Consider the following 25374-nt stretch of genomic DNA (forward strand, 5'->3'; position numbering starts at 1 on the left):
ATAATGGTGTAATTAGCGGCACTATTTCCGTGCTGGGCTGCGTGCTAATGCCGTCAGGTTATTTCATACACTGCAACAGGGATATTAGTGCCTGGAGGTATCATGTCACCCCAGCCACGGAGATGTCTGTACTAGATCTATGGGGGGACATAGTCTGCTTGCTTCACTCATGCCAGATGTGCTGTAGATCTCCAATACTGGTTTTATTACTGCTTGGGAAGCTGCTTTTCTCTCGATTTGTGATCAAGCTTGTTTTAAGGGTGTGATAAAAATATTTAAGGCCAGAAGGGAGCATTACATCATTCTGGAGGGCCTCCTGTGTAATCCAGGTCATGGGATGGTCTCCCAGTTGCCCTGGTATTGATCCCAATAATTTTTGCATGTGATTTGTCTAAATCTGCTCTTTCAAAATGCTATCTAGTCTTAGACTTAAGACATGAAGAAGTGAAGCATCCAGACCTTCCTTTAGTAGTTTACTTTTCAGGGCTAATTGCACCCATTGTCAAAGATTTGTGCCTGATTTCACATTTGAATTTGTCTAGCATCAGCTTTCAGCTATTGGCTCTCCCTTTGCCTTTCTCTGCAAGATGACTTTAGTACCCAGTATTTTCTCCCATGAAGGTGCTTGTAGTCACTCTGGTAAATAAAAAGCGATAGTATCATCTTTTGTTGTTATACTGCGGGGTGGGCTGAAGCGGTGTGCACCGAAAGAGGGAGGCAGGACCAATTTGGGAATGAACCAAAGCGGCGCCCTCATGGACCGCTGCACCTTAGAGGGAATATTGCTTATATAGCGTTATGTCACCTCCCAATCTTCTTTTTCATGAGCTAAACTGCTTGGGTTGTTTAAATCTTAGTATCTTTCCTTCAGCCCCTTTTGTGTCCCAGTTTCCTACACATCCCTCATTTTTCCCCCAACATCCTTTTAAAAGTGTTGACTCGGGAACTGGACGCTGTGGTTCCAGTAGTGGTCTCTCACGAATGCTGTAGGCAGAGCTAAGATCACCTTACTCCTGCACGCTACGTCTCTATTTATACAGCCCAGGATTAAATTAGCCCTGTTGGCTACATCCTTGCACGGAGGACACGAGCCAAGTTGGACGTGCGTCGTGACCCCTAGTTGATTTTCGGAGCCACTGCTTTCCAGGATACAGCTCCCTGTTCCCAGATACATAACTTCACGTTTGCCTGCATTCAAGTACATTTTGTTCAAATGCCAAATTGTCTGAATTGCTCTGTGTGACCGCATCGCTAGCAGATGACTGACAATAGCCTATCGGATCCAGTCTATAGGAAGATGAACCTGCCTCTGTCGGGGAAGTAGAGCAAAAGGGAAGAAGGAATAATAATGATTACGGTGTGGAGGTGAAAGCGGTAAAGCTTAGCTTCCTCAGGCTGACGAAGGGTGCTTGTACTCCAAAGCTCGCAAAGAGGTTGTTCTCCCAATTATTTAAGTTGGGATAATAAAAGATGTTAGATTTGCCCAAAGATCCTTGTCTGCCTCCAGCTTAGCAGTGCATTTTTCTAGTTCTGGTGCAGATCCACTTTATAGGGAAAGAATCAGAGTTGCCAGGGGCTTGCTCTAACTTTACCTGCTTACGGCCCCAGGGTTGTAAAGTGGAGCTCAGTAAAGGGGGACAGAAGAGATATCCTGCCAGGGTACCCTGTGCTGCTAGCAGAAAGGGGGAAGGATAATACTATGCCACATAGCATCCCAGGGTAAAGCTCTGTACGCTTCGATGGAGAGGGGAAGATCCCTTTCTGCAATCTGCATAAAACAGTCACTATATGAGATCAAAAGTCTTCAGGCTCAACCCTGGGTAGTGTCCAGCTTGCTTTAGCTTCAGAAATAATTCCTAGTTCAGTGCAATCAGTTCTGACACCTCTGTTTTGTATTACCCAGCCAAGAGAAAAGCTTTTCCCCCAGAGTAAGAGCCAAATCAATATTTTAAGACAGGGCTGCACACAGGGACAGTAGCCAGCACCCTTTGGACAGCCTGTAGCCAGGAATATTAAACTGCTGGGTCTCGCATGAGATGGAGAACTCCTAACGGGTGAATAAAGCTTCGTGCATGGCCAGTAGTGTCTCAAGGCACAATGTGAGTGTCACACGTAAAAGGTGTCATTTAATCAGTGGCTAGCTCACAAACAATAAGCTGTTCTAGAAAAAGGATTTTCCTGCTCATTTCCTCTCACTTGCTGTGAGCGAATGCACTGGGATGATGCCACTTCATTTGTGACAGACACATGCCCCAGAAGCATACTGGCAGCAAGAGCCACATGCTTTCAATGTGCCCTTAGGAGCCAAGCCCTGCTTGGTTTAGTATTGCAAGTATGACTTCGGTTGGGATGTAAGGATGGCAAGAGGAACTGGTCAGGATAAACCCACTGGAGACTGAGGAAAGTGAAGGAAAAGCTAAACACAGTCCATGTGCCCAAGAGACTGAACTCTGTGTTAACTAAGGAAAGAATTGACTACTGTACTAGCCTGAAATGACCGTGCAGCTACATACAGAACTACAGATCAGTCTCCCTGATATTACTTCTTCCTTCCACTAATTCATTTGCTCTCTCCCATCTTCCTCCATGCAAACAACTAGCCCTTCCTTTCCTCTCTCTCCCCCCACCGCCCTTGACTCCTTTTTATTTCAAGCACGGAGGAACTACTGCCCTTGCCTCCCCCTCCCTTATCAGAGCTGCTACTGTGGGCAGCCTTTTGAAAGCTTCCCCAGCCAAAACTCTCTGTTTAATGGAAAAGAAGTATTTGCAGCTGAATAAGCCACCACCAAGCAAGAGGATTGGCTTCTTATTGGAAGTAAGGAAAGTGGGGTTAAGTGCACACAGGTGCTGTGTGCTATAGGTGAGACGCTTTTTTGGTTGCTTGCTTCATCCACGGGAATGAAGCTCAGGTGCACACAGTTTGGGTTGGTGTGAGGAATTAGGGCCGGCTGGGCATTTAGGGCCATTGATCAGAGCCTCACTTAGCAAGATCTTTGAAGTCTTTCAAAAAAAAACGAGAAGAAATCAGTTTAAAAAAAAAATTGCAGAAAGGAGTTTGCAGTGTTGGGGAAGGGAACAGTGCCCTTGTCATTTTTTTCTGTTAAATGCATTTATTATGAACTGCATTAGGCAGACAGTGTGGACTTTCTGACCTTTCTGCAGATCTCCCAAAGCACCTTTAACTCCTGAAAGCAATTCTGTTTAACTGCTCTATACAGTAATTGCTGAATGCAAGGGCCAGGTTGTGAAAGCCTGGCTTTCATTTTAAGCAATTACTCACAAATCCACAGTCTTGTTGTCTTCAAAATCAGGGCCACATTTGGTCCCAAGATGAATTTGTCCAGGCAGGGATCTTTGGGCCCATTCTTTTCCCTAGCTGCACCTGGTTAAATGGAGACCAACTTTCCAGTATGAAAGGGCAGACTTGTGCCCTGAAGCATTTTGTTTTCTGAATAACCTTCCCAGTATCACTGCTAAATTACAATATTATTTTTAAAAAATATAGAATCACTTTCACTAAGAAATGAAAGATCAGCTCATTTTAGGGGGGTCATTCTGCTTTCTGTTGGCTTGTTCAATAGCAGGTTTAATTAAAAAAAGAAAAAAAAATCCTCCAAACATTAAAAAAACTGACAAAACTAACTTTGTGAAGACTCAGCCAGGTCTTCATCAATATATAGATTGCACAATGGTGGGGGAAAGATATTAATAAAAGCCTCTAAATTATAAAACAAGATTAAAGGTGATGTCTGAGCCCTCAAGCATTTGGGTTATGGACAAAAGGTTAGAACAAATATTATTTTCCATTTCTAATCTTCTCTCCCATGCGTAACATCACATTTTTTAAAATCTTTTTTTAATCTGCTTGTCATAATTCCTGGGTATGCCATACAAGCACCAACACTGCTAAGGATTTCCAAGCATTACAGATTCATCAGTCAGTTGGTAGATCTTTGAGTGCTGTGAGACAGTGAGTTAAATTATATTGGAGCTTTAATACTTGGCAGTAAGTTAAATTGCATCGGATTTTTATATTGTTGTTTTCCAAAATGATGGCTGTGCAGGCAGTTGGATTCAAACTAATTACATTTTAAAAATCTGCATTTTTCTTTACCTCTACCCTTGCCCTCCCCTCTCATCACTTTAATGATGTCATTGTTCTCCAGGCTGAGTATGGCACTTTAATCAAGGATGTGTGCCTGCACCCTAGCTCAGCCACAAGATGGGTTTGATACAGAAAGGACTGTGGTTGATTCTGTCACCTATATTATGTGGGAGCTCAGACTGGGATACATTGGTCCTTTAAAGCCTATAAATCATTGAAATAAATCTCTCAAGGGATCTGATGATCTGAAGACCCATATGGATTTCAGCTGGTTTTGGATTGGGTCCCTTGATTTGGATTTATTAAACGTGGTTAGTAAATCTGCCTTTCCCAACAGGGACAAGAAGCCCTGGAAGGAATTTTCTCCTTTGCAAACTTTCAAGTGAGAAAGGAAACAGAGCCACTGGAGCTGTCTGCTGGCTGAAGGAGTTTGTCTGTCATTGAGGCAAAATTGGAATTTCATATATATATATATATATATACACACATATATATATATACACACACACACACATATATATATATATATATATTAGGGGCCTGTGTGCAAATTTCTGTGAGTGTTAATTGCCCAAATGATTCAGCTTTGCTGAGAGCCTCTCTCATGCACAGCTCTTAGGCTGCCCAGCAACAGCTGAGAGCCAGATGTGCTCTCCTCTGAGATGTTTGAAGATATCCTCCCCCATTGCAAGAAGAAAAGGAAAACCCCAGATCTGATTTGCTTAACAAAGTCATTAGTGCACAATAGTCGAGTCCTTCATATTTGCTGCTGTAGAAATCTTCTTGATAGGAAGCATTCAAGTTTGCTCTGGCTTGTAATTGCAGCTGCCGTTTGTCAGATTAACTGTGTGCAGGAGATAAAAGACATCATTTCTGCAGGTTTAAGACTCTGCCAAGTGTAATTTAGAAAGGAGCAGATCCACTTGGCTTTCCTTGGATGTTGTTTACGTGCTGTGCTCAGGCCAGTCTGCTCCTCCAAACAACCCAATTATTGTTGGAAACCTCGCCAAAAGCATGTCCAGCCTGAAACCCCTGATCCAAGAACCCTAAGCTTTGCCTCTGCTTTGCTCCAGACCCCTGTTGTGCAGCTGATTTATGGACCCGACCATCTGCTGGTATAAATCAGGAGAGTTCAGAGTCAGCGCCATTTTGCTGTAGGCAATGGAGCTGAGCTGACTGAGCCCCAGTGACAATCGTGGTGCACCTATGGGCTGGACCAGAGTCCCAGCTCCGAGCAACCTCATCTGCTTTGCTGGCCTGGTCTGGCCCTTAGCTATAGATAAACTAAGTTGGTTCTGCCGGTGTAGAAAATCTTCCCTTGATTTTTTCTAAGGTAAATGGTGAGAACATGTGAGATCCCCACTTTGGTCTCCATAGTGAGTGACTTCATTCACACTTCTGACCCCATGTGATTTGGCCAGGTATGTCTTTGCTATTGAGTTTACCTGGGGCGGGGCACTCAGAGATGGGTGTCTGGCTTGGCTGTACCTGGCAATAAGTGCCCACAGAGCCAAGCTCTTCTTGACCCATAGACCTATAGCCATGCCTGTGCTGGTGCAAGATAGGGAGTAAAATCTGGGGGGAGGAGGAGAAGCATATCCCATGATTCTTAGCACTGCATGGTATTGAGTGATCTATGAATTGTTTCTCAATACGTTACGGGAGAGCTTGTCTGGATGCAGAAATGTTCCTGGCTTGCCAATATAGCAGACCACGGCACTTCTGGCTTGACCTGCTGCTCTGTCTGCTGCCTCCAATGCAGCTGCAGCCAAGGCAGGTATCCAGCCCAGGACCAGGACCTGTTTTGGGTGCTTGGCATGCTAATTCAACACCCATTTCCATAGCAGGAAGCAGGCTGAGGTGGTGGGTCACTGTGGCAAGTATTTTTCTGTGACTTATAGTCCTCAGAAAGGCTGGCCAGCTTTGATAAGGCAATTGTGCAGGTTGTACACAGATGGGACAGACCCTGCTATGCGGACTGGCTCTACAAGCACTGAGGCTGGAAGCACATCACAGTAAGACCCTGGGCTGAGCAGTGGTAGCTTTGCATGAGAAAAGTCACCTTTGTGCAACAGGGTGAGGCCCAACACTCAAGTACCAAGACATAAATGTAGCAGTCCTGAAGCTGGCTACCCCAGGCTGCTCAAGTCCTTGACCCGTGAATTGGATGCTGGGAAAATGATGATGTAGAGATTTGTGAGCCCACTGCAGTTATTGCTGTGGGTTATCCTGGCTGCTAATATCCCTGCAATGGTAGCTGCTTTGGCGTGAAAGAGGTTCCTGAACTGTGCCGGGTGGAGTTCATCGGTATGTCAACCAGAAAAGGCCCTTTTATTTATTCTGCAGGCCTTGGTCAGCTGCAGGAGAAGGATCATGAGCACCCTCACTGGATGCTCTATCTGTGAGTTTTATAGTAAAAAACATTTACTATAGAACAAGGGAAGTGTTTAGGAAGTCAACCATGTGCAGAAATGACTTGTTTCCCGTGTGGTCTCCTTCTGCCTTGTGATTCATTGCTTGTACGTGATAAAAACTGCTAACAAATATTAGGGCTTGGTTGGGTTTTTTTGGTTACATACATCCTGATTCTTTGATTTAGAGGGAGACAGTGGGGAATGGAGTCAGTGCTCCAGGTATAATATAGCAGATTATTTCCTAATTAGGTTGACTGGAGCATTGCTAAGGTGACTGGATTCTCACATTCAACATCCTCATTTCCTTAGACCTCTCAGTGAATTGCACCTTTTAATTATGAAGGGTTTTATTAAGGAGGCAAGGTAGATGCAAAAGGCAGCTTGACAATATGCCACAGGATAGCAGAGGTTTATACTGTGCAAGGGGTGACTGTTTTCCCCTTTCATCCCAGCTCTGGAAGGCATGTGTTGCTCCTGAAATCTCCAAAGCACATTATGCAGCTGGGTTGAGGCTCCCCAAAGTGATTTTCTTGCTGCATTTGAAATGAAAATTAATTAACAGTGGGGGAAGAGGGGCAAGAAATTAAAATCTCTGTTATAACATAGCTCATAAAGGTAAAGACTAGTGTGACTGATTCATGCCTGAACTCCAGTGTACAAATCGCACAGAAGTGCATACGACTCATTGGCTTTTCTTTTCACTGAAACGTCCCACGTGCCATTATACCTTGGCATGTTGCGCTAGCACTAGGAACAAGCTGATCTTCCTTATCTTTTATTTTTCATACAGGTAGCTACTTTCTTATGACTGGTTTACTGTACGAAGGCAGAAATATTGATAAAGCCCCACGCGTCATTCATTGTACAACGGTCTCTATCCCTTTGCCAGTTAACACAGAGATGTAATAATTTCCCTGACATCCATTTTTGCCTCAGAAAGTAAATGGTGTTGCCGAGGGACTTGGTGGAATAGAGAGATGTCAGTTCATGAGATGAATTTCTGAACCCAACGTTGTATTTATGCATAATATTAAGGGAATATTAGAAAAGGCATGGAGGGCCCTCAGGGTCACACGCTCCTTTATAAAACAAGGATTTATGAACGGAAAGAGAACACTGACATGGTAAAGAATGACAGGAAGTATAAATTAATAGGAATAAAATATAAAATCTTAGTCAGGTTAAATATGACTTACGACAAGTTTTGTGAAAATGCTGCTGATCGCTCTATTAGGTATTTGAGTGAGGGGAAAAGCCGATTATATCCGGGAACTTAAGGTACGGTTATGGGTTGCATTTTCTCAGCATATTTATGTGTTAAATTGGGAAAGATTGTCAAATGAATCTGCTAGACAGTTCTCTTGGTGGGTGGGGGATGAGAGTCTTTCTTTCCAAGACACTGGAAAGAAATCAGAGATCAGTTGCCTGTTGTTGGCCATTAGCCAAACGTCAGGAACTAACATACTTCCCGTCAGCCAGCTCTGACAAGACTGGGTCCAGGAGATTTGGTTTATTTTTTTAGCTGGAAGAGAAGCATTAATCAAAATCTTTGCTGGGAAGCAGGTCGATTAGCACAAGGTCTGGGTCCTTTTCTTGTCCAGAGCAGCCAGAACTTCCTGCTCCGAGTCTCCCGTTCCAGCAGTGGTGATGGCAGCCATACAATGTGCATTGCATTAATGTATTGGGCATCCCTCCAGAATTAGCTTTGGGCTTGATGGAAAATCCTGAAGTGTATATTTTAATCCTGCTAGTGGTCATTTCTTGAGAGTAGACTCCTGTTCTTCTGTGAAGTTGCCTTTTGCTGAATAAAGTTCTTTCCAGTTATTTTCCTTCTGCTTTTTTTTTCTGGTGCTTTGTGTATGTCTGTCAAAGTCACAAGGTTTAATAAAGGGATTAATTTGGTCCAATGGACCTGCTCTTGACTGTCAAATCACATACAAGAGGCCAGGCTGTGTTGACTGACATTTCAGGAAACCCTACTGACTTCAGCATGTGCTAACACGGGTTGGGGCTGTAAGAACATCTTCAGGTGTAAATTAGGTACCACCAAGGTGAGTGATATGCTCCAGCCCTGTTGTTTGGTGCCTCTGTGGGTAGGTGGAGAATGGTTTGCATTTTAGATGCATACACAATGGAGGATCCAATGGCTATCCTCATCAGAAAATCACTGAGTTCACTGAGAGGGAGGGAAATGGTTGGCTATTGTCAACATCAAGACAGGCCTGTACCTCAAAGCTCTGGATCTATTGCTAGTGCTGCCCTTCCTATTCCTTCCTCATTATTCTGGGGTCTTGTGCCTTTTTCTGGCATAGCTCTTTCAGACAGCATCATCCAGGGACAATCATTTCCCCATTTACCCTAGCACAGCTACACCTCTGAAGGCTTATAATTTTGGCCCATTTAATGCATTACATAAAATGCCTGTTGGAGGGGAGTCTCTCCATTGATTATAATTATCTTTGAATTTGGCTGCACATTGCATACCTATTGCGACGAAGACTGCCATCTACTTTATAGACACATCCTTCTATTATTCTTTAATTAGGGATACTGTATAATCACCTTGAGATTTTACACAAGGCAGGAAGAACAACGAAGACATTTTGGCTAAGTATGGATGGTCAAAAAGCCCGAGGTGGAATCGGATCAATCTTTGCAGGTTAGGCTAAGCTGCACAGATTGAACTGATTAGCAAGTGAACAGACATTCACTTTTGATTCTGGAAATGCAGCCACCTGCCTGCAGTGGCCCAGGTCAAAAGCTGGAGGGTGCTAGAGTACACCTTCCTGCTTGGCTGGAGCAGACAGCTTGGGTCAAGGCTAGACTACCTGCCCTGTAAGGGGAGGTTTGCAGTGGAGGTGCAAAGCATCCTGGGATGATGGGGGACTATGAGTTAACTTGAAACTGGAGGGGATCTGGGACAGAAGTTCTATAAACTGATTTAATCTAATTCAGTTAAGTCTGATACTACCTCCATCCAGGTTAATCTTAAACCAGTTTTGGCCTTTTGGAAGACGGTTTTTTTTTTGCTCTGAACTTCTGTTGTGTTACAGATTTGAACTGGTTTCTATCACTTATACTGGTTTATGTCTAATTTCTGTTCCTAGCATTTCAGATTTGGTTCATTCAGGTGTATGGGATGTTGGCCATAAGTGACAATCCATCAGGCATTTTAGGAGCTCAGATTTTTAGATCATGTACCTGCATGAAGGCTCACAAAGACATTAGTACTGTCTAACTTCTGAAGTATGAATCCTTCATAGGTCTGTCAAAAGTATCTTTTGTACCTGTAATACATCTCCAGCAATTTATCTTTTGGTTTTGCTTGTAATGTGAAAGGGGTCTGTGACCTTTTACTACTTTTCTTGATTTGTACTCATAAGACTAATCCAGAATGTTTGGCAAGACCATTTCAGTAGCAAGTATTCTTCTTCAAAAAGCTACAGATATATTTTGAAAGCGAGTAGTGACAGGAAACTGATTCTTTAGAAACTGAAAATGACACTTTTAATTATAAAATGCATTTTTCTTTCGTTTCTTTTTTTCCAGTCAAAATAAAGTAGATTTTTTTACAACCAGTTTATTACTAGCTTTGATAGATAAAAAACAATATGGTGCATTGTAACATACCTATCATCACAGAAAGCCCTGGTATGTACTCTAGTGATGTTAATGACCTTTGATGGTTTTATGTTCTCCTTTGTCATGTTAAAGTAGATTTGAATTGCAACCATTCATATAACAACATTTCAAACCCTTCCTAGCATACATATATTTCTGAAACAAAACGGGATATGAAGACACTAGGATGTACTGAGAGTTCAGGCTTTATAAAGATTTATTACTTGATTTAGTGTGTTCTTACTGAGTTATGTAGGTAGTATAATTCACTTTCCCAAGAATAATAAACACAGAAGATGAAATTCTGGTCTTACTGAAGTCAAAAGGACTGGGCTTTGGGCACATTATGAGAAACACACAATGAGATGAAGATTCCTCATTGAGACTTATTGAAGATTTAACCATCTTTAATTAATATTTAATCTATACTATTATTGGAGTTTGATTCTCTCTTAATATATTTAAAGGATTCCTTTTTGTTGTTCAATTAGCCATAGATTTTTCATTAATACCTTTAGCTTGTCTTATCAAATATCTGAATTTCCTATGTATGTACTACTGATTTCCTCATTTTAACATTTTTTTAATATAGTGTTGTTTTAATTAATTGCTACTTTCATTTCTTTGGTTAACCAGATAGTTTATAATGGAAGAAACCTTCTTATATGAATGCAGACTTGTGTGGCAACATTACAGGCACTTAATAAACAGATTTGAATTCACTGGGGACCATAATGTTTTTGTGGAGTGCAAATTTTCCCCAGAATGTTATACTGAACTAAGTCAAATACCTTACAAAATTCTAAGTAACTATGTCAACACAAGAACCTTCACCAAAAAAAATTCATCCAACAATAAACTTGAGTTTGTTTGAATAAATGCCTGTTTTCTGTTAAACCATTGTAGCATTATGTTACCATCTCTTAATTCACAGTCTATAAGACACTTCAGCTCAGTTATCCTAACCAGTGAAGTCTTAGCTACAAATTGTCAGAACCAAATGAAGGCCCCAGGGTCACGGTGGGCCGGGCGGTGGCGACTGGAACAGGAACAGGTGGGATTTGCGGTGGCGGAGTCTGAGTGGCATGAAAACGTATGGTTTCAAACAGGTGGATTTATTTAATTTAAGCTTTGAGGCATAGGCAGAGCTGCTTCTTCGAGTACAGTTATAGAACGATAAACAACAACAGAGTGGTCTGTTGGCCCACGGGGTTCACTAGCGAGCCCTTGCTTTCTAGCCCCGGAGGGCGAGGTGCGGCTGCCCACTAGCTAGTCCCAGGGCTGGTCAGCAGCTCACGAGGTGGAACCCAAACAAGCAGAACTGTAACAAAACTGATGAACGGAGTCGTGACGCCAGTCCAGTGACGGACAACAGGTGGTCGAAGAGGAAGCCGAGGTCAAAAGCTGAGACGTGATGAAGCGGAGACACGATCAAAGTGAGTACGAATGAGCTGAGCCGTAGTCAGGAATCGATGCCGAAAGTTAGTCAAAAGCCAGGATATCAGTACAGCAAAAAACGGAACGAGATCGAGAATGCAGCGAAGAGCCAAGCGGGGAGGAGACCAATAGGCCGAAGAGCCTTACCGAGGAACAGTCCCTGGTGAACAGCCTCTGGTCTCAGTCAAACGGGTCTCCCCAGTTGTGAGACAGTCTCTGCTAAGAGCAGTCTCTGCACTCACACTGGGTCGGGTCTCCCCCCCGAGGGAGGGGCTCAGTAGTCTTTTATACAAATTTGGTAGCCAATCAGATCGCTTTGTTCATAGAAATTTCTGGTCTAATTACCTCATGCAGGTTCTAACTGAGCATGCACAGAATCAAGCTCTGTTTAGTAACTGAGCATGCGCGGGGCTGGAAAGTAGGTCAGTGCTGATTGACATGTCCCGAGGTCACCCGGGGGCACGTGCTGGGCACACTGTGGAAAGTTCAAGGGCCTGTCTGTGCACATCAGCTTTAATTCTCTGTATTGGCTGCATAAACTTAATTTTTTCCTTGATTCAAATGATCTGGCTCAAATAATTTACACACACACACACACACACACACACACACACACACACACACACACACACACACACACACACACACACACACACACACACACACACACACACACACACACCCCCCCACAGGGTCTTCATAAAGTCCTTGTCCACAACCTAAGTTATTAACGCAGAAAAGTGCACGAAGACTTTATGAAGACCCTGTGTGTATATATGTGTGTGTGTGTGTATATGTGTATGTATATGTGTGTGTGTGTGTATGTGTATGTATGCGTATATATGTGTATGTGTATATATACGTCTGTGTGTGTATGAGGGTAGTCAAGCATCAGAATAGGCTACCTAGACAAGTTGTGGACTTTCCGTCCTTGGAAATGTTGAATAGCAGCTCAGACAGACATTTGTCTGGGATGCTTTAATCAGGGACGATCCTGCCTTTGAGCAAGGGGTTGAACTAGATGACTTCGTAAGGTCCCTTCCAGCCCCACTTCCCTATGATTCTTTGGTAATAGATACACTGCAAGACATTTTCTTGTCAGTGTGAGATATGAGTATATTATCCTGCTTCTTTTAAAATACAAAATAAAAATATTTGTTGAATAGACATGTTCTGTATGTCAATGACAGACAGTTTTACAGTCTTTAACTAGTATTGGTCCTTAACCACTGTTAGGATTTAATTTGCTCTGACAGTGTTTAAATCATTCTTTCCTATTGTCCCGTGGCCATCAATTTTTCATGCCTATCTTTAGCCCTCCGTATCAACCATCTGAATTTTCTAACTGCTGATTTGTGGTCTTTGCTATTATTGTCATAATGTTTCCATTTGTTATATGTTGTGTTTTCTTATCCTTGTTTTCTGGTTTCACCTCATTGATCTAGCCTGTTTTGTAAGGGTATGGATGCACATACATTCAGAGCTGTTTCGAAAGGGGAATGTTTTAAAAGGTCAGCAGTTGTGTTCTAATTGTTACACCTGGAGGAGATGGGATCGATACAAATGCAGCAAAAAGGCTTCAACCTCAACCCTGGGTAACGCAGTGTTAAAACTGGGCATTGTTTTGCAACTTTTGCCTTGTTTCTGGCCAGTCCACACATAACAATTAGAACTTAATAGCAGTTGCCCTTGTGAAATGGTTTTCAATATGCGTGTGTCCATACACTAATGGAAGATGCTTAAATGAATGTGCAATTGTGTGTGGGTATGTCTACATGGGCTATTAATGCAATTGAATAAACTCCAGTACAGTTCACGCCAGAGTATATTGCTCCTGGGTGAAGCATTTACACATGTGCCCAGTACTGCAGCATGTTGAGCCAGGTTGGAGCAGCTCCAGCTGGCAACGGACCCAAGGGAGTCATCCTGCCAGCCCGGGGGTTCTCCAACCCAGCTCAATGTGCTGTGGAGGGGCTGGCTGGGGCACGAGGGTGCTCCAGTGCAGGGCTAGCTAGCGGGCAGCCCCCACACTGAAGCACCCTTGTGCCCCAGCCAGACCCATCACTGTCTGCATGTCAATCACAGCGCACTAAATATCACTGCTGCAGGATAGCACTTGCGTTTTCCAGTACTAATCTAGGGCAGCATTTAATGGTTTGCTGAGGCCTAATAGCGCCGCACATGTAGACACAGCAGCTTTACTGCTGAGCTAATTAGGCAACTCCGCACTTAAGACACCTTACGTAGATGTGCCTTATGCATTCTTTTCCAGCATTTAATAAAGTGTTCTTAAACAACTTGGAATTACCACCGCCATTTTTGTGCTGGCTTGCTTGTTTTCTTTCAATAATTGTTTTCAGATTTTAGAAATTTGAGCATTTTAAGGAAAAATGTGTGGGTATACATGCAGGCATGCATGCACACACCACACACACTCCGGCACACACACATGCACAGAAACACATATACATATGTGTGTGTGTGTGTGTGTGTGCACGCACACACACACACACATCTATCTATCTATCTATGAAACCAGCTTGGGGCTATATTCCATCTGCACACAGAACTGAATTTAGTTGTAATCTCTAACATCTAGGTAACCATCAGTTTTTAGTTCATGGATCAGCTACCCCTTTATCCAAGAGATTGACATCTATCATAGAATTAACCTGAGTTGATTGCAATATTTGTGTCTTAAGACGTATCACCTGTAATTTTTAGAAATGACAAAAATGAAAAGGCAGCATGGAGACCATAACACACATGCCAATTAACTGGGTACGGATTCAGAGTTGATTTCAGTGGCACAGTGGCTATTCAATAAATCACTTTTCCCCTCCAGAGTACCCTCCAGTAAACAGCATAAGTCTGCACAGGATTTTGTAGAGGATGGACCAGTGTTATCATTTATTAAACACTGAGCAGTTAGTGAAGAGATAATTATTCACAGGCTCGGGGAGTGTGTGCTTAGAGGTGCAGAGCAATGTGCAGAACTGGTGTAAGTGGCCCAGTCCTGGAAGCAGGCTGTACATGAGAGCAGTACTGAAATCAGTAGAAGTCTTGAATGCCTGGGCTCTCAACACTTTTTAATCTGAAAAGGCTTTCCTGTAAGTTCTCGGTAACACAGCTGGCACATCATAAAGTTTGGGGTCTGCCATGTCTTCTTTTTGAAATACACAGCCCCTGCCTATTGACCACTGTGGGCATACAATGGTGAGTCCAAGAAGCCGTGCTAGCTGGATACAGATCGACTTAGACATGAGTTGGTATTTGCAGAATGGTTTAGTTTTAGATCTCCTGGGCTGAATTGTCTTGGATAAATGCATGAAATGGCTCTCTTCAGCGTCCTCCTGTAAGGATCTTGGGGCCGCAGGGGGGTCCATATCAAACAAACAGCTGTGATATATTCCTAATTCAGCGCTGCATAAAGGAACAGTGTTATTCTATGATGACAGGTGCCCACACTAGCCTCTAAGGAAGACATACAGCAAAGGCACTTTTTAGTAGTGGTCCAAAAATCAACGTACCTCCATCGAAAGCTTATTTGCACCAACTGGAAACTCAGCCCACTTGATTTTCTTTAATTTGCGTTGAAAACACCATGATTGCCAGCTGTTCAGAACTATGTGCACAGTTGGGTAGCTGTTGCATGGCTACGCAGTTACCAGAAATCTCCAGGAATCAGTGCTTCTAAATAAAAAGCTGTATAAAATTGGATGTTTGACTGTTTCCTTCTTGTTCTCATTTGCCAGTCTGTCCTACTTACAGGGATCTTGTCTGCTTTGTACAAAAAATCAACTTACTAGGAGTCAGGAACCAGATTATGAACAAAGGTCTTCCCTTTTCCCTGGCTTTTTAAATCTAGTCTATTCCCTGGTAAATCCATATTAACTCCACTTAAATGAATGGAGTCGCTAAAGTCAGCAGAGTGCCAGTTGTGTCAGTGAGGAGGAAGTGAGAACAGAATATGGTCAGACGTTTCTGTACATCTCCATTAATAGTACTCAGGGTAATCGAGAGTGACAGGCTCTAGGGTTGGTCCCAGAGATGCTTGCAAACGCATTGTTATAAAAGCTAAATAGCAACCAAAATCGCATTCAGGTTTTGCAATGAAAGATGACAGGATCTAAGTAACAGCAGCTTTTTTCCTTTCTGATAGGAATGGCAGCAGGGTGGTTAAGCAACGGTTGGTCTCTAGCTATTGGGAGGCTTGCAATTTTCACAGTATTATGATTCCAAAAAATGCTGGAAGTGTATCTAATAGAAAAATGCTATTAAGTGAGTATGAAAAGCAATTCAGCTCTCTCCCGTGGAGAAGCGCAAACAGCATCCAATTGGCAATAATTCTGAATCTATAAGATTGATGATATAACCCCTGAGCCACTCTTGTTGACACTGGTGGAATTAGTCTGGGTTTAGATCCATAGATTTGAAGGCTGGAAAGGACCATTCTCACCATTTAGCTTGACCTTCAGTATAAAAAAGGCCCAAAAGCATCCAGGAACCCAATGATTTCTTCACAGAGGCCATAATATTATAGAGGAATTGTAATGTAACATTAGAAAGGTAATCAGTGGCTCAGCCCCAATATCCTGGCTTAGTCTCATACCCAGTCACCCAATAACCAGCATCAATCAGCCTATGGCTGTAAGTATAATTAGCCTTATTGCCTGAAAAATTGGTGAAGCAATGAGAGGAGTGAAAGGATGTCATTCCAGCTACTCAACAGTACCTTTCTACATCACCTGCTGTTTTACTAGACACCTCAGCACAATTTAAGAGCCATATTTCAGTGGCAAAGAGCAATAATTCAGTGGAGACAAGAGAGATGATGCTTTCACTTTGGAGGCAACTCCACTGAGTTTCTACACTGCCTATTAACACCAAGATTTGGGGAATTTTTGAGGGGAAGCAGGCTCTTGAGTGACTTTGTCCTTGATCTCTATTGCTTTGTATTTTGCTTGCTGTTCCTCATCATGGTTTTGCTTCAGAAGGCGTCAGTGGCATCTCTGGACAGATGGCCGGTATCAGGTCCAACAGTAGCACTGAAGTTGGTGGCAGGTGTAGAAGAATTTGACCTCCTATATATAGGGAGAATGGGAGCCATTTGCCTGAGGTTCAACCCCACCAGCTTTGTTATGAATGTAGCCAAGGTTTTGGAAATATTGACTCTATAAACCAACAGGGGAAATGCTGCCACGTCGGTGCCCACTAGCACCTGGAGATCAGAGCCTTTGGGCTACAGAAATGCTTACACAAGCGTTCCCGTCAGCCGGCAGGGTTATTGCTGGGACCATTCCTATTAACACTGGTACAATTAGCACTGACGGCAATATGCTGGCAGCATGGGAGCAAGCACAGTAACAGGTGTCTGCGTCCTGTTTTCAAAGCTTGCTTTAATCGAGGCTTGAGGATGGAGTTGAAAAGTCGCTCTGTTTTCCTTCACAAACAATGCCATTTTTCACCGGGACGTGTTTTAATTCTCCAGGGGCCTGCCCTAAAGCCTACTGACGTAAACAGGACTCTTTCCAGGTAATTGCTTTAATCTCATCAAATTATCAGCTATATTTCTTAACTTTCTGTATCTATCTATCTATCTCATCTCTGACTAGGTTTTGTGTGATACATATACATATACATATTCATATACATGCATACATATAAAATATATATAGAAAAATATATCTATAATATATATATATACACACACAAACCACCATGCCACAACTCATGTGTCCAAACAGCATCAAAAATAGCAAATATTTGATGATTCAATGCAAAAAGATTCTAAGGCACTAAAAGGCAGATTTGAGAAAACAACTTGTGCTTCTAAATAGAGGCAGTGTGGCTTTATCTACACAATATTGACACTCAATCATTATAAAACATTAGTACTAATCACATAGTTGCTCACATAGAAAAATATCCTATTTCCTGATCTTGGTTATTACTGAATCCTGGGAGTTTACAAATAGCCCAAACCTTTCAATGCTGTTTTTCAAGTCAGTTAGCTGTTTTTGATCAAAAGATGCGACCACCTGCAGGCACCAGTGTTGCACATGGTGCCTTGTTTTGCTCAGCCTATGACTTACAAAGAAAAGTTTTGTAAATTATCCCTAAAAGTTATGAGTAATTTGCAATGCAGTGGTTTAGAGCCATGTGGGCTGAAGACAGTGGGACTATTGTGTGGCAAAAGGATTGGGCCCTTCAAGCTGTGTCAATCTTTTGGTGCTGTCAGATGTTTCCCTTCCTTTACAAAGCCAAGGTTGTCCTAAAAAGACAAACAAACAAAACCCAGAGCTGAGCTCTGCTCTGCTCCAAGTGCTTGAGTCATTTCTAAATAAGGCAAAACCCTGGAACGCAAGAGGACAGCATCAGAAGGCTTTTTGAAAGAAAATAACTGAAAACATGGCTAGTGCCAAAGTTACTGCTCTGCAAACATTCAAAAAGGCTCATTAGCGATGAGCAGGATATCATTATGGACTTGGATTGCTCTATTGGCTGGATGAGTGCAGAAAAACAGCTTGAAGAAATGAAGCAAGCTACTAAATTGGGGCATGTTCAAAGAGCAGCGGTTGCATTATTTCAGATTTGAGGGATCCTAAATATTCAAATATTGGACAAGGTTCATAGCTGATATGAACTGAGGTAGCTTTACTGAAGCCACTTCATGCTACCTAAAAATCTAGACCCTTTATGACTAATAGGTGCCTCTTGGCTGTTGGCTAAATCCGTCCCATAAAACCCAGTCAGAGACGATCTCAAAATCCTTCCGACCCTTGACAAGGTGAGGAAAGCCATCAAGCCAATGAAGAATAACGAGGTACCTGGAGCTGACTGACTCCCTGCCAAAATCTTTAAGCATGGGGGAGAGGAGCTCACATCATAGCTCCATGTCCACATCTTAAAGATCTGAAATAAAGAAATCCCAAATGACCTCAGGGTTGCCAGGATTGTGCCAATCTTCAAGAAAGTAGACATGGCCAACAGAGAAATTGCCTTGCTGTCCACCACAGTACAGATCATCACATGAACCCTCCTGAACCGTCTCCTTCCACTTACTGAAGAGTCACTCGTGGAGTCTCAGTGTGAATTTATGGCATCAAGATACACAACTGATTTGATCTTCATTGCTCACCAGCTGCAGGATAATGTTGGGAACAACATAAGCCTCTCTCTACGTGGCCTTCTTTGACCACGCAAAAGCCTTCAACGCTTGTCAACCATATGGCAGGGGGTCATATGATGATCTACTCAGGTCCATTCCAATTGCCTGAAGGTCTGCTTCCATATTTCAGAAGGATGCTCTATGGCGTTTTTTCATAGTTTCATCGTTCTTCGCCTGCTCCATGACAGTACGCATGTGGTGGATCTCAGTAACATACGTATCACAGATCCCTTTGAAGTTAAGACAGGAGTTAAGCTAGGCTGCATCATTGCTCCAAAACCTCTTACTGAGATGCTACATTTGACCACCAACAACTTTCCAGTCAGAGTGGAGCTAACTTACCAAATGGATGTTTAGTCTCAGTTGAACCTATGCCAAAACCAACCCCAGTCATTGAGCTCCAGTATGCTGATGGTGCTGTAGCACGTGCTCATTCAGAAGCAGACCTTCAGGCAATCATCGACATTTTTACTGAGGATGCAAGAAAATTGGACTGATGCTTAACTTTCAGAAAACTAAGGTTTTCCATCAGCAAGCTCTTAATAAGCAGTCTCCAGCTCTAGTAATTCAGACTCATGGTGAGACTCTGGAGAATAGCTGAGTATTTCCCATATGTCGGAAACCATCTCTTTCAGAAGGCTGACATAGATGAAGAAGATGACATAGATGAATGTTGCCTCAAATGTCTGAGTGCAACCTTCAGATACCCGAGGAAACAAGTGTTCAAAGATCATGATGTCATATCCAAAACCAACCTCATGGTTTATCAAGTGGTTGTGATCCTTGCCTTATTGGAAGGGGTTGAGATATGGAGAATGTACAGGAGAGATCTCAAGCTGCTGGGAAAATGCCATTAATGCTGCCTGCAGGAGATCCTTCGAATCCAGGGGGTAGACAGATGCACCAACATTAGCATCATCTCAGAAGCAAACACCTCGAGCAACAAGATGGTGATTATTCAACTTCAATTTCACTAGGCTGGCCACTTCATATGTATGTCCAACTCCAGACTCCTGAAGCAAGTTTTATTCTCCCAGCCCAGTCAAAGCATAAGCTCAAAAGGAGGGCAGAGAAAGCCCTTCAAGGATGCCCTCAAGGCCAAGTTGAAAAAAAATGCAACATCAACATTGTGGGAATTTATTGTGCAAGGCCATGCCAAAGTTGCTGCAAGGTTCTCAGTACTTTGAAACCTCATGGCAACAGCAGAAGATGGAAAAGCAGGAGTGGCAGAAACAGCATGTCATGGACTGAATCATGAACCCACAGTCACCCACCTTGCATGGAAACACGTGCTGGAGCTGCAGCAGAGTCTGTTGATCCCAGATCAGCCTCGTCGGCCACAGGTAAGACAATCATGGAAGACAAGCATCCTTGACAGCGAGTGATTGCCATTGATTATGATGACCTAAATGAGTATGACATCTCAGACTTGGTGGGGTTCCTTCATTCACTCATAAGAAGAAAAATTGCCTTGGGGTATCTTGCAAATATTCAGATAACCCACCACCCCCTTGTACAGCTTAGTTCAGTGTAACAAGCCCAAGTCCTAAAAATGAAAAAGGTCTTATGAGGGTGAGATGGGAATTTGTTTTCTGCAATATCAGTGGTCCTTACACCACTCTGTTCCTACCAGGTGTCTTTCACTAATGTTGCAGTCAGCTACAAGGAAGCATCAAACAAAACTTGATCCAGCAAACAGCCTTACTTGGAGGGTACAGACCTGGAGAGAGGTTTAGTAGATTAAAGGGAATAAAAAGCCCATTGAGATTCAAGGAAGGTTTTAGGTGATCTCTGCCCTGATGAGAGACATGGATACACTGCAAGCATGCCATGCCCGTAGCAAATATATACATGCTTTCCAGTCTGGCACCAGGCCTGAAGCTCCATTTTCCTGTCTGCTGGCAGTGGGGTGCTCTTGGGTGATAGCGTAGAGAGGCCCGGGAAGGATGGGAGTCCCCCGACTGTTAGTTCAGACCTAGTTAAGGATTACCTGGAGGGCTTAGATATGTCCAAGTCAGTGGGCCCGGATGACCTTCATCCACGGGTGCTGAGGGAATTGGCTGGTGTCATTGCAAAGCCATTGGCACAGCTGTTCGAGGACTCCTGGTGCTCAGGCCAAATCCCTGAGGACTGGAAAAGGGCCAATGTGGTCCCTATTTTCAAGAAGGGAAGGAAGGAAGAGCCTGACAACTACAGGCCAGTCAGCCTCACTTCTATCCTGGGGAAGGTCTTTGAAAAAATGATCAAGGGCCACATTTGTGACAGCTCTGCAGGGGAAGTGATGTTGAGGGATAACCAACACGGGTTAGTGCAAGGCCAATCCTGCCTGACTAACCTGGTCTCTTTCTATGACCAGGTAACAAAGAGCTTAGATGGGAAGGAGGAAGTCGATGTTATCTTCTTGGACTTCCAGAAGGCCTTCGACACAGTGTCCCCCCGCAATTCTGGTGGGCAAGCTGAGGGGCTGCAGCACTGATGAATGCACGGTCACATGGGTGGCAAACTGGCTCCAGGGGCGCACCCAGAGGGGGGTGCTGGACAGGTCAATATTGACCTGGGAGGGTGTGGACAGCGGAGTCCCCCAGGGTTCGGTCCTTGGGCTGGTGCTGTTCAGTATCTTCATTAGCGACCTGGACGAGGGTGTGGAGAGCACCCTGTTCAAGACCACTGATGACACCAAGCTGTGGGGTAAAGTGACTACACCGGCAGGCAGGGACCGCATCCAGGCAGACCTGGATAGGTTGGAGAAGTGGGCGATCTGAACAGGATGCGGTTCAACAAGGACAAGTGCAGGGTGCTGCACCTGGGGAGAGGGAACCAGCATTATGGTTATAGGTTAGGGGCTGCCCCTCTCGGGCATGAATATGAGTCGCTGATGTGATGAAGCAATAGGCAAAGCCGACCGCACCCTGTCCTGCATCAACAGGGGCAGCACTAACAGCCCACCAGAGGTCTAGCTCCCCCTCCATGCGGCACTGGTCAGGCCGCAGCTGGAGTCCTGTGTCCAGTTCTGGGCGCCGCACTTGAAGAGGGACGTGGGGAACCTGGAGAGGGTCCAGCGGAGGCCACTCGTATGGCTGGGGGCCTCCGTGGCCAGCCGTAGGAGGAGAGGCTGAGGGACCCGAATCTCTTCAGTCTCCACAAGAGGAGACTGAGGGGGGATCTTGTGGCTTCCTGCAACTTTATCAGGGGCCAGCAGCAGGGACTCGGGGAAAGTCTGTTCCCCAGGGCCCCCCTTGGAGTCACCAGGAACAGTGGCCACAAGCTGCGGGAGGAGAGGTTTAGGTTGGATATTAGGAAGAATGACTTCATTGTCAGGGTGGCCAGAGCCTGGAGTAGGCTTCCCAGAGAGTTGGTGCTCTCATCTTCCCTGGGGATCTTCAAGAGGAGACTGGATAGGCACCTGGCTGGGGTCTTATGACCCCTGCCAGCCCCAGTGCTCCTTCCTGCCCCTGGCAGGGGGTCGGACTCGATGATCTGTCCAGGTCCCTCCTGACTCAGTGATTCTATGATTCTTATTGCCTTTTTTTTTTTTTTACAAGAGTTTAAATTTAATATTGAAATGAAGAGTAAAACCTCGTTTCTGCCTTTTTTCCTACTGTCTCTAGATGCATAAGCTTAGTTTTGCTGCTAGCTTAATAATTTTCTCCTTGATGCTTGTTCTAAATTATGTTGAGAAAGTGGAAAAAGGATCCAAAAGTTTTAACGCAAGTTTTAAAAAAAGAAGGCAAATGTACATGATTATGGTTAGCAAAGCTCATGCAACTTAGTACTATCTTGTTAGTTATTATATATGCCATGGCTGTAAAATAGTATATAGAATTTGAACATAAGCTTTTTTGTAAGTTGCCAGTATTGCAGTGTCCTTTGGCTAAAGACATAAAGCAAGGGTTTTGTATCAGCCAAATTTAAATCTTCAGGCTTATAATACCTCAAATCCTCCTCCTGTAGGTGCTGAAAGACCACAAGCAATTCTCTTTGTTCCTTTGTGGCTTTTCTCCTTCAGCAATTTCTCCCTCTCATGGCTATATGGCCAGCATGGTGAACCATGGTGCGCTCAAGGTGCCTTCCATGTTTCAATGCCAAGGAGTGAGGATCAGCCGCAAAGTGTTGAAAGCACAACTATGCATAACTTTATATAGATATATATATTTTAATCAAAACATAGAAAAACTGTTGAGTACAAAGAGTAAAGCTGGTAAATGGAGTATTTGTGATTAATTATGTCCCTCCCTCCTCTATTTTTGATAGTTAAGAGCATACATGCATCTGGTGATAGGCAGGTGCAGAAAACAATTAATCCAATTTCTTGCACTAATTGTTGGCTTCAGTTAGGCAGACAGCTTGCTGGGGTGAAGGAATTCATCACAGTCGATTCTTTTGTGATGAGCAGGATCTTTGCTGTTATGTAGTATTTCCAATTTATTTTTTAAAGGGCGGATGCTTGGTGTAATTTTTGTATCCAGTGCCACGTGGAAATATTTAAAAGCCACTGGGGCAGAAAAAAAAAGGTGAAATCAATGCAAAGGAATAGGGTTAAAACAGCTACAGGTTTTCATTACAGTGAACTGCTAAGAGTACTTTCTCCCCTTAAGTAGACTCAATTCCCAAAAATGTCAGCTGATGGTTTTTTTTCAAAAGACATCTCTAAAGTAAAATAAATAAATAAATACCAGAGCAAAAACTCTCCGCAAGATCTAGTTGTGACTGGGTGTTTCACTAACCAATACTCTTTATCTTAAATATCTACCTACTTTGGCACGTGTTCAAGAGACCTAGTGGCTATTTACAATCATATTCATAAGCCTACGGGTTATTACCTAGTACACTGTAGTATCCAACCCATTGCAATTCTCAAGTTGCCATGCAAAACCAGTTATAAATAAAAAAATCTTCACTCTTAACTTTTTCCTAACTTTTGCTATGGTGTTTTGTTTCTGTGAAATATCTTTGGTTTAAAAAAAACAAAAATCTAAAAACTTCTCTCCCCCCAAGGCCCTCAGATCCTCACACCTGGAAATGCATGCTTTTATAGGGGAAAAATCTGGACTACAAATCAATATTTGTTCTGGTAACCTCAGCTTTATCTGGTTTAGCATTTGTTCTATTACCATTTGAATTTCATTTTCAGGTAGTCCTGTATAATATCAGCGTAGGATGCATCATTAACTCTGAGTGAATGTTTTCCATTGGCAGCTATTATTTTCACCAAATGTCAAGGTTTGACATTTGATATCATTATCTAGTATTGGTATATCACTCATACTGAGATTTTGTTTCTTCTTATCTGATATTGAATTCAACTGTGACCAGCTGTGCTGCTAATAAAATCAACAGCCAAGTATCTGGCATTCAGTTCATCATGGGGAAGAATAAAGAAATAGCATTTCAATTAGGAGGCTTGCCTATAACCTTGCAATATCCATCTTTTGAAGTTGCCGTGGATGCAGTGCTTCTGATTGATTCCCTTGGGGAAAGGAGCATGAAGGGAGTCTTCATGTGGACTCTAACTCTCAGATGAAATATTCCTTTTTGCTCTCATCCACCGCCTCCTGGAGAGTAGGGTCGTTTTTCAAAGCGGCGTCTGCACTTTCGGCACATTCAGTTCCCTTTGCCTCATTGGTGTGGTAGGTGCCTTTGTGCCTGTACAGGTACCGAAGCATCACAATCACCAGGCAGGTGAGGACAAAAGCAATTGCTGCAATAACGCCTAGAAGGAGAAGAGAAAGGATTGGATGTCTTAATTAGCCACAGTACACAGCCCTCACTTGACATCCCACCACTGAGTGTTCAGTAGAGAGGAGAGAGCAGAGACTGGTTATAAAATAATTTGTTTGCAAATATCTAGTTGGTCTAATAAAAGATACCACCTTTTCTATGAGTTCTGATTTTTTTTTGCCTCTAGGCCAATATGGCCACAACCTGGATACTTGACACAGTGGGGAGGAAGCATGCATTGTAACAAGACATTCAGACCTGATGGGGATGAGCAGGGTTTTGTCTCATTTAAAAAAGGTCCCTAATTTTCAGATTAAAAAAAAAGTAACCCAAAATCCACATTTTTTTGGTAATTAAAATGGAACATTGCTTCTATTTCTACTTGTACACACATACACATGCACGCACGCACACACGCACACACACGTATATTTATATGTATATGTATAGTGGCACTTCATTTTAATCATGGAAAAAGTAGATTTTGGGTTACTTTTTTAATTAAAAAATTGTGGAGTTTTTTTTAAATCAGAGAAAAACAGGATCCCTGGTGACGATGAGGTTTATATAGATCTGTGGATAGATGGATTGATAGATGATAGAATTAACTAATTAATGGTTTTGCAGGAACATGTTAAAAAACTCAGACTGACTTCTTCCAAATGTATCTACCAGCTATTTGGATTCAATGCCTGAATTTGTCCAACTTTCATAGACTTTTTTAGACTTTCATAGATGTTAGGGCTGGAAGGGACCTCGGGAGATCATCGAGTCCAGCTCCTCACCCAAAGGGCAGGAAGTCAGCTGGGGTCATAGGTTCCCAGCAAGATAAGCATCCAATTTGCTCTTGAAGGTGTTCAATGTAGGTGCTTGAACCTCCTCCGCTGGCAGACTGCTCCAGACCTTGG

At 43.1% G+C, this 25374-nt stretch overlaps 1 protein-coding gene and 1 long non-coding RNA gene across 2 annotated transcripts in view; one reads left to right on the forward strand and one right to left on the reverse strand.

Annotated features, from left to right (window-relative positions):
• The first annotated feature begins 5737 nt into the window (after positions 1-5737).
• LOC109323241 lies at positions 5738-11122 on the forward strand. The gene is made up of 3 exons (XR_002104594.1): positions 5738-5748; positions 9984-9985; positions 10924-11122. It is a non-coding gene; the product is annotated as an uncharacterized LOC109323241 (long non-coding RNA).
• Positions 11123-22877: 11755 nt separating this feature from the next.
• Positions 22878-25374, reverse strand: part of GYPC (glycophorin C (Gerbich blood group)) — a 53395-nt gene continuing 50898 nt past the window's right edge. The window contains exon 3 of the mRNA XM_019554195.1: positions 22878-24458. Within this exon, the coding sequence (XP_019409740.1) occupies positions 24262-24458 (197 nt within the window). The 3' untranslated portion in view covers positions 22878-24261. The remainder of the gene's footprint in view (positions 24459-25374) is intronic.

The sequence above is a fragment of the Crocodylus porosus genome, unplaced genomic scaffold (genome assembly GCF_001723895.1).
Source record: "Crocodylus porosus isolate Cpor-Errol unplaced genomic scaffold, CroPor_comp1, whole genome shotgun sequence".
Taxonomy (NCBI): Eukaryota; Metazoa; Chordata; order Crocodylia; family Crocodylidae; genus Crocodylus; species Crocodylus porosus.